Consider the following 10,724-nt stretch of genomic DNA (forward strand, 5'->3'; position numbering starts at 1 on the left):
TTCTGTTTTCTGTGCAACTTTTTATTTTCCCTACAATTAATAATTCCTTAGTGTTCTACGTACTTATCACTATCACTGAATATTTGCTTGGCTTTCTGTATCTTTATCACTTCTCATGTACTGCAGCTCACACTTCTGTTTTCTATGGGATCTGCCGGCTGCCATCCTGGGATCTGCCCTTGTCATCATCCTGGCGAGTCTCTTCACCTCTCTTCTGTTTCAGATCTCAGATCCTAAATCTCATGTGTTCTTTCATAGTTTGCTCGCTCTGCTTTATGTAACATATCCTTTCTTTGCAAGGGTGCATGAGAGGTAAAATATTTTGATACCTCATATGCATGAAAATATTTTTATCTTACTTGAAAACTTAATGATAGTTTGATTTGGTGTTATTTCTAGGTTGGAATAAATTTTCCTTCATAACTTAGAAGGCATTTCTCCATTATCTTCTAGTTTTTAGTGTTGTTATTGAGAAGTCTGAAACCATTTTAATTTCTGGGTCTTGTATGTAACCCATTTTTTTTTCTCTCTTCTCTATTAAAAAAAAATTTCTTTTAATTAAAATCATTTGGATGACATTGGTTAGTAAAATCTAACAGGTTTCAAGTGTATGATTCAATAATATGTCTTATGTATACAGCATTGTGTGTTCACCACCCAAAGTTATATTTCCTTCTGTCACCAAATATTTGTCCAACCTAACCCTCTCTGCTTCTTGAAGGGCAGTAGAATCTTTCTTCTCCTCAATGTTCTGAAACCTTTTAAGGTTTTGCCTTTGGGCGAGTCTATTTGCATTAAATGTGCTGGGCTGTTGCTGGGCGGTTGCTAGACGTTTTCATGTCCTTCAATTCTGGGATATTTTCCTGTAACATTTGATGATTTTTTTTTCCCACCTATGTCCCTTCGTAACTTTTATTTCTTGGTTCTTGATATCTGAGACTGGTTCTTTAATTTTCTTACCTTTCCTGTCCTATATTTTTGTCCTTCGTATTTTTGTTTTGTCTTCTGGGAGATTTTATAACTTTTATCTTCCAACCCTTTCATAGAAATTCTTTTCTACAATCACATACTTGATTTCCAAGGAGTCTTTTCTCTTTCCTCAGTTACTTTCGAAAAGATATCTAGACCTTGCTTCATGATTACAGTATTTCCTCTTAGAGCTTTGAAGATACTAATAATGACTGACTTTTATTCCCTTGAAATTTTCGTGTTCCTCTTACAGTTTTTGTTTCCACTGAGTCATTTTGTTTATGCTTGTTTATTTGGTCTCTATTTTTGTTATTAGAGGCTTTTTTAAGATGGTTATTCATCCTGAACACAGTAAGTCTTCACTTAACTTCATGGGTAGGTTCTTGGAAATTGTGACTTTAAGCAAAACAATATATAACAAAACCAGTTTTACCATGGGCTAATTGATATAAAAAAGAGTTAAGTTCCTATGGCATATTTCTGTCACAAAAACATCACTACACTTCTAAATAAAGACCCAAAACACTTCTAACATTAACTTTTTAAAATAATTGTGAACTAAACGTTAAAGAAAGATTAATAAAAACAAGTTAGAGAATTCTTTTCCAACACATCTATTCCATTGCAGGGTCATTAGAGGCCAGAGCCTCTCCCAGCAGCCTGGGGTACAAGGCTTGAACCAACCCTGGACAGGACAACCTTCCATCTCCAGGAGCGTGCGTGCATGCACACACACACACACACAGACCGGGGCAATGTAGACATGACAGTTCACCTCACATGCACATCTCTGGGATGTGGGAAGAAACTGGAATACCCAGAGAAAACACACACAGACATGGGAAGAATGTGCAAACTCCACACAGACAGTGGCCCCATCTGGGGATCAATTTATTTTTAACATTGTGATGAAACAATGTTGAACAAACGACATTATTCAAGAACCTGCTGTACTTCAAAGACTAGTCAGTAAAATGGCGATTGAAAGTCCTTAGAATGTGGGGGCGGGGAGGACTTGGCAGCTATGAGTGTCACAATAACGAGATCTAGCTAGGCTGTTTTATTGGGAAACCCTCAGTGTACTTTTCTTTGTCTTTGTTTCTGGGCTGGTCAGGTTTCTCAGAGAAGACTCCTGCAGTCTTTTGCCTGAAAGCCTACCAGACAGCTTTCTGGGAGCCGAATGGGAGAAGAGATCTGGAGTTCTCAGTATCCAATATATATACTTTCACTTAATCCCTCTAATCTCAGTAAGGTTCCCTGACAACTGTGCCAGATATGTCATTTAATCCAGAAGCATTTTGTTCCACTCTTTCCAGAGAGAATATCCATTCCCTGTGGAGGTGGTGCAGGAGCTATTGCTAGATGCGGACTACATGCACTTCTAGCTCTCTTCTTCCTTTTCCCACCTTCACAGTTAATTCATGCCATCAATTTCTGAAACTTTTAAGGGACTCTGAATTATAAATTAGGCTAGTTCTTCTCTTTTCCTGCCTGGGCGTCGGATTGGTGTTCTTGGGTATGCTGTCATCTACTTTTCAACTTCTGAAATACTGATAGTGTTGTTTACTCTGCCATATTTCAAAAGAGAGCAGAAGTAGATTCCATCTGTCTCTACATTTCACAATGGGGCATTTTAGGATAAAACCCTGAGTATATATATTTTCTATGTGTCTCTTCCTTATAAAATGAAAATACAGGAGCTAAATAAACTGTTAACTTTGCGTTTTGCAATTTGGCTGAAGAGTGGACTTAATTAGGATCTGACAAACGCATGATGGTTTTGTTTGTGTGTTTTGTAGTAAACTGATGTGTATTTTTTTATAGGTTGTGGTTCCAATACCTTCATGGCTAACAAAAACCAGAGAATCTGTCACAGATGATCCTCAGAAATTATCAATGGAATTGTCTATAATTTATAAGTACTCTCCATTTAAAACTGAAGCTGAATTAATGCAGCAGTTCGATGTAATCTATGGAAAATGTGGTAAGATCATCAAAACTCTGGAATTTCAATGAAAATATCTATTTTCAGTGTCTCATGAAAGACACTACATGATTGTGTTTATATATTTTTTTTTATTTATAATGTCATGGGTAATCTCATATGGGACTAGTCGTTTATTTTATCTACATAAGTTTTTGTATTAAGAGAATCCAAACATATAACTGTAAGTCGCTAACACTGGGAGAAAGGTTTGTACTTGCACAAACTTGGTGAAAATGGATGAGAAGAGGATGATACAAGCTATACCACAGGGGCTCAATAGTCCCTGCCCCAGACAGCAAAATTAGGGGATGCTTTTTTACAGTGTCTAAGGTTAGATGATCCCAAGTTTATAAGAGTTAGCTATTTACAAAATAATGAATCCAGGTTTCTGTGGAAGTTAGGAAAAGCTTTGTAGATATTATTCTCCAAATTAATCTTTTTGCATTCTTTGAACCTCCACCAACTTTCTACTCAACACACAGAAAGCACGATGACTAGTAACATTTTCCAGTGCGAGTCTTTCTCTAGACTTCCACCACTTTTCATATCTAGAATCCTACTCTAGAGAAAGCTATGTGCATTCAGGTTTTTGAAACTCCTTGATTTTGTAATGTTTATAGAAAAATTCTGAGGAATTTGGTTCTCATTTAGCCTGTGTTACTTTAGAAATTTCTTCTCTAACCTATGGCATTTTGTTTAATAGTGATTAAAACACTTTTCAATTACAGTTGAAATTCAATATTATTTTATATTAATTTCAAGTGTTCAACATAGTGGTTAGACATTTAAATAATTTATGAAGTGATCCCCCCAGTGAGTCTAGTACCCACCTGGCACTATACATAGTTATTACACTATTATAGACTATATTCCCTATGCTGTACTTTCTATCCTTGTGATTATTTTGTAACTATCAATTTGTACTTCCTAATCTCTTCACTTTTTTCACCCAGTCTCCTAATCCTCCCTCTCATCTGGCAACCATCAGTTTGTTCTCTGTATCTTAACAGTGATGTTTTGTGTCATTTTCTTTTTCTCATAGAGGAAAGTAGTGGCAATTAACATATTATTTTAGTATTCATTTTAGTAACATATGCTTGATATGCTTTGAGGACAGTTAATGTAATCTCTTTGTTGACTTCTAATTGTGAAGTATTCTACAAATATTAATAAAGAGTGTACTATTTCCTGAATACTTTTCTAAATGGTTTATAAAATTGAACTCATTTAATCCTCAAAAGAACTGTATAATTTATGTATCTCATAAACTCCATCTCATAATCTATACAATTAGAAAATTTAGGTTTGGAGAAGTTTTGAAACTTATCTGTGAGGTCATTGCACTAGTAAATGGTTGGTCCAGAATTTAGACATAGGCATTTAGGCTCCCAAGTTCAAATTCTTAGCTACTCTGCTAGTTTCCCTTGTATTTAAGTGCCACCAAAAAAGTGTATTTGGTTCTTTTTAATTTCTCTGACAGTCTTGTTTGTCTTCATATCATGAACAACCTTATAAAGAATTTGGACTTTTTTGTTAACTATGTTTTAGAGCAGGGGTCGGCAAACTATGGTCCACAGGTCAAATCTGGCCCCATACCTGTTCTTGTAAATAAAGTTTTATTGTAGTGCAGCCATACTTTATTCATTTATGTATTCTCAGTGGCAGCTTTCATGCTGCAATGGTAGAGTTGTGAGTAGTTGTGACACAGACCATATGGCCCTCAAGGCTTGAAATAGTTATTACCTGGCCCTTTAAGAAAAAAAATTACCAATATCTGTACAGGGTCTAAAAGTAATACTTCGTATTTGCACAAATTTTAAAAACTCATATTTGTTCTTACGTGCATTGATTTTAGTTCACCAATGAGAATTCTACCTATAATACAAATTTGTCTAAGGGGTCAAACAATTTTCACAATGCAAATTATGAAAAGAGTGCCCAAGTTTAAGGATCCACATTGAAAGACTTAACAATGATTTGAGTTGTAATAAGAAGCACTATGCTATAGAAACTCAATACTCTTTGTCAGAGAGTGGAGTTGCCAGAAGAAATATATCTGGGAACTTATCCAAGCATATTTATTGAAGTACAAAGGGAGATTTGGCTTACAGTATACTTAAATCAATAGATGTGATAATATCACCATTACTACTATTTAGTTTAGTTCAAACATTGACAAGTTAAACATCTATTTTCCACTAGGTACCTTGCTGGTTATTTATAACTTGAAGCTTCTGCTTAATGGAGAACCGGAGTTGGATGTTAAAACTGACAAGGAAGATATACTGATAGCCGGAGCTCTTGAAGAGTGAGTAATGAGTGTGTCTGACAGAATGTCTCTCAACCATGGTACAGAGCTATAGTCAAGAGCCCTGCATCCTGGTTCTAGATATGAGGCTACTGGGCTTTAGCACTAGGACAACTCATTTTATCCCAATTACAGATGAAGTAAGTTAGGCTAGATCACTCTTTCCCAAACCTCACGCAGCCTCCTAGTAACCTGAGCTGCTTCTTAGAGGTATAGGATCCTTTCTCATCCCAGACCTATTAAGTCAGAATCTCCAGATATCAAACCTAGTAATGAATATTTTCCATATGTTCTCCAGGTGATTCAGAGGTCCCAATATGTGTGGTGACTACTGGAATATAAGATCTCTAATATTCTTTAATTCTAAACCACCTATTTTATGAATATTAAAATTGAAAAAAAAAGTTCATTATTCAGTACAGATTACTAAAAATGTATAGTATGGTGTGAATTAAAAAAGGAATATGACCAAATTGCAATTCAGAATGGCCCTATGAACTGCATACTTGCAGTTTATGAAAAGGTAAATTGATAGATTAATTTTTCTTGGTTATTAGGAATCTGTAGGAAATGCAATGAGAAATCACTAAGGGGCGTGGGTGAAAAAGTGTGGGAAATAATGAACTAGTCACTAAACCTAGGTTTCTCTAAAATAACTTTGTATTTAAAACATTAGCTTAAACATGTAGTTTCTTGGTGTTAGAACTCTAGAGCTAGAAAAGATTTTAAAGGAATCTAATCCAATCTGATTCATTTTATAGGTTGTCCAACAAAAATATATAATGAGAGCCACAAATATGAACCAATGTGTACTTTTAAATTTTCTAGTAGCCACATTAAGAAAAATTAAAAAAAGGTGAAGTTAATTTTAATAGTTTTAATTTAATCTAGTATATATAAAATATTATAATTTTAATTTCAATGTGAAAAATATTAAGATATGTTTTACATTTTTTTCATATTAAATCTTTGAAATCCAGAGTATGTTTTATACATATAGCATGTCAATTTGGACTAGTGCCTAAATAGCCACATGTGGCCAGTAGCTGCCATATCTTAGTTTGAGACTAAGATATTAACACTCAAGTAAACACATTAACTTAACAGTGGCCTATGCTTTTTTTGGGGGGGGGGGGACTCTGAGGTAAAATTTAGAAAGTCTCTTCCATGGCTGGAAAATTTATTGTTTGGTAACACACTTTTTAGATGATCTGATTTATATGCTCATTTGTGGAATTCTTAATTTACACAGAAATGGAGGTTGTTTTCTTTTAGGAAAAAAAAAATCATCCTGATTACTATTGAACAAATACTGGTGACCCTTTTGCCAGCATTAACATGCCAATATCAGGAAGGAGGCCAAGAACGGTTACGAGCACCTCCATTACTGTCTCTTCCTTTTCCTGCTGGAGCTGTCCTTCCACTTAAGAGCTGATTCCAAAACCAATATCTCATGCTATTTAAAAGCCTTGAGCATAAATTTTCAAATAGTTATCTGTCAGAGTGCCTTGGCATTTCAACACTAACATCAGGAAATAACATATTATTAGAGGAATAATTTAACAGCTAATTCTTTGGGAAAAAGTTCTTACTGTTTCCGGATTGTTTAACGAAGCCAGAAGCTTCTTAAACCATTTAAGAGGTTAATTATTTTAAAAAAAGAAAATGATGTAGGATAAGTACAATTACACTTTGGAACATTGACTACGTTGGATTATTTTTTGTTTGATTTTGTTTCTTTTTTTTTTCATTAAATTTATTGGAGTGACTTTGGTTAATAAAATTATATAGGTTTCAAGTATACAATTTAATAATACATCATCTGTTTATGGTATTGTGTGTTCACCACCCAAAGTCAGATTTCCTTCTGTCACCATATATTTGATCCCCTTTACCATTTTCTACCTCCTCCCGTTCCCGCTTTTCCTCTGGTAACTGCTAAACTGTGGTCTGTGTCTATGAGTATTGTTTGTCTTGTTCGTTTGTTGCTTGCAGTTTTATATTCCATATATGAGTGAAATCATATGGTTCTCAACTTTTTCTGTCTGATTTATTTTGCTTAGCATGATTATCTCAGGATCCATACATGTTATTACAAGTGACAGTATTTTGTCTTTTCTTATGGCTGAGTAATATTCTATTTCATATATATATATCTACCAGATCTTTTTTATCCAATTGTCTGTCAATGGACATTTCGGTTGTTTCCACATCTTGGCCACTATGAATAATGCTACAGTGAACATCAGGATGCATACATATTTATGGATAAATGTTTTCAATTTTAGGGGGTAGACACCCAGAAAAGGGATTGCTGGGTCATATAGTAATTCTATTCTTAATTTTTTGAGGAACCTTCATACTGTTTTCCATAATAGCTATTCCAATTTACATTCCCATTAGCAGTGTATGGGGATTTCTTTTTCTCCACAACCTCTTCATCACTTGTTATTACTTGTCTTGTTGATGATAGCCATTCTTACAAGGGTGAGGTGGTATATCAATGTGGTTTTGATTTGCGTTTCCCTAATAGCTAGTAAAGTTGAACATCTTTTCATGTGTCTGTTAGCCATTTGTATGTCTTCTTGGGAGAAGGTTTATTCAGATCCTTTGCCCATTTTTTAATCGGATTGTTTGTTTATTGTTGAGTTATATGAGTTTTTTATATTTTTTGGATATTAGCCGCTTGTTGGAGGCGTTGTTTGCAAATACCTTCTCCCATTCAGAAGATTGCATCTTTGTCTTGCTGATGGTTTCTTTTGCTGTGCAGTTTTTTAGTTTGATACAATTCCATTCATTTTTGTTGTTGTTGTTTTTACTTCCCCTTGCCTTTGAGGTCAAATTCATAAAATTCTCTCTAAAACCAAGATTCATGAGTTTAGTACCTACGTTTTCTTCTATGCAATTTATTGTTTCAGGTCTTATATTTAGGTCTTTGATACATTTTGAGTTAATTTTGGAGTATGGTGACAGATAGCATTCTCGTTACTTTTGTATGTGGCTTTCCAATTTTCCCAGCACCATTTATTGAAGAGGCTTTCTTTTCTCCATTGTATGTTTTGGCTCCTGTGATGAAAATTATTTGCCCATATGTATGTGGGTTTATTTTTGGTCTCTCAATTCTGTTCCATTGGTCTGTGTATCTGTTTTTCTGCTAATACCATGCTGTTTTGATTATTGTTGCTTTGTAGTATAATTTGAAGTCAAGCAGTATGATACCTCTAGCCTTATTCTTTTTTTTTTCCCCTCAGAATTGCTTTGGCTGTTTAGGATCTTTTATAATTCCCTACAAATCTGATAATTTTTTGTCCTAATTCTTTAAAAAATGCCGTTAGGATTTTGATGGGGATTGCATTAAGTCTGTATACTGCTTTGAGTATTATGGCTGTTTTAACCATGTTGATTCTTCTACTCCGTGAACATGGAATATCTTTCCATTTCTTTATGTCTTCTTTAATTTCTCTTAATAATGTCTTATAGTTTTTAGTATATAGGTCCTTCACATCCTTTATTAAGTTTATTCCTAGGTATTTTATTCTTTTTGTTGCAACTGCAAAAGTAATTGTTTTTTTATTGCTTTTTCTGAAATTTCATTGCAATGGATTTTTATATATTGATTTCGTATCCTGCAACTTTACTGTGTTTGTTTATTGTTTCTAATAGTTTATTGGTGGAGTCTTTAGGATTTTCTATATAAAGAATCATATCATCTGCAAAAAGTGACAATTTGACTTTATTCTCAATTTGGATGCCTTTTATTTCTTTCTCTTGTTCAGTCACTCTAGCTAGGACTTGTTTGATTTTTCAACAAAACTTTTCATAGTTTTATCACAAGGAAAGTCTTTTAAAGACAGGGATGGGATTTTATGAGGAAGGATTAGTGAAAAGAAGAGACATAATTTCTATACTAACAATGCTAGACATTTCATGGCTTCCGATACAAGTACCATGGTGGTGCCTAGAAGGGGCAGCAATAGCACCTCCTCAGGCCATGGAGAGTAATGCCACCTGAGTTTTCTTCTCTAAAAAGTTAGTGGATTCTGACATTAACATCCCATTCCTCTTCACTCAGGGACTGGAAACTCATTAACTCTTGGAGCTAAATGAAAACATCTGGTCCAAGGTGCATTTTTTTCTGATACTTTTTGCATTTATGCTTTCTGATATTTGAACTTCTAGTCAAATACAGTTGACATCATTTTGGTTTTAAGAACAAGTGGTTTATAATGTAACAACTTCTTTACCATTTCTTTTTATTGTGGTTATTGTATCCCCTTAAAGCCACTGGGCATGATTCTACATCTATCCAAAACAATTTTCAAACATTGGAACTATGTTATTTTCACCTTCTATCTTAGATGGGGTGGTCCTACTGGTTCTGAAAATAATTTAATTTTCTACATAGGAATAGGAAAATTCAAGCTTTCAGGCTTTTGTTTGGCCTCAGAGGAGAGGTTTTCTGGTATTTTTTATTTTCTTCTAATTTTGCTTATTGTAAAATCAAGAGTGAAACAATATTATAAAAAATGTTTAGGAAAATAACTCACATATCAAAATTATTGATTTGTATTATTTTATTCTAGTTTTAAGTGCAATTTCTCATTTTTTCTATTTATGATTTGTTTCTAAATTTTATTATAAGTTATTAGGTAGTCTTGATAAGTCTGATTTCATGATAAATGGTTTCTTGATAAATGGCTTTATAATCATCCATTGAATTGATTCATGGTAATTTACATGACTATTTCTGTATTTTTGGATACTGGCATTGGTCCTAACATTTCACATTATTTATGGATAATGTTGAAATAAACATATTCTTAAAGATGTTTTTTTTTTCTTTTTAATTATTTTCTTAAGATAGATTCTTAGGATGGAAACTTCTGAGTGAAAGAGTCTGAACTTTTGTCTAGCTCTTGTGAATATTTGGTATTGGTTCCAAACATAGCAATCAAAACTCTTCATCATTCTGCTTTGGGTTGAAGCTCTAACTGTAGTAATCGGACCATTGGCAGGGCCTTGTTTCTAGATGACAATAACCTCATGAAAACTTAATCAGGAGTGGTATTCAGGCACACAGGCAATGGCGGCATGGGCTTTAGCAATATCTGTCTAAAGACAACCTGTTTTCACTTAAATTTAAAAGAATGTGTAAATAGATAACAGACATCTCAGAATTTCAGAATGCAGATGAGGCAGGAGTTTGCATTTAATGCGGGATATATTAAATCAGAATTTGAATCTGTGAATGTGGTAAGTGGAGAGTGCCAGGGACTTATACGTAGGTTCCAGAGTGTTATGGAGAAAGCGGGAAAGAATCATGTTGAATTATATGTCATGTTAAACTTAGGCAAAGTTCCCTGGAAGGGAAGAAGATGGCATGAAAAATAACTGTAAGAAATCTAAAGAAAATCAAGAGTTTGGAACAAAGAGGTGGGAAAAAAGGCTGAGAATACTGAA

The 10,724-nt window shown here is 34.1% G+C and overlaps 1 protein-coding gene across 1 annotated transcript in view; it reads left to right on the forward strand.

Moving 5' to 3' along the window:
• The window catches only part of MORC1 (MORC family CW-type zinc finger 1), a 157,153-nt gene that overhangs the window by 20,028 nt on the left and 126,401 nt on the right, over positions 1-10,724 (forward strand). The window contains exons 7-8 of the mRNA XM_011355579.2: positions 2,794-2,953; positions 5,159-5,264. Of these exons, the coding sequence (XP_011353881.1) occupies positions 2,794-2,953; positions 5,159-5,264 (266 nt within the window). The remainder of the gene's footprint in view (positions 1-2,793; positions 2,954-5,158; positions 5,265-10,724) is intronic.

This window comes from Pteropus vampyrus, unplaced genomic scaffold (assembly GCF_000151845.1).
Source record: "Pteropus vampyrus isolate Shadow unplaced genomic scaffold, Pvam_2.0 Scaffold1, whole genome shotgun sequence".
NCBI lineage: Eukaryota > Metazoa > Chordata > Mammalia > Chiroptera > Pteropodidae > Pteropus > Pteropus vampyrus.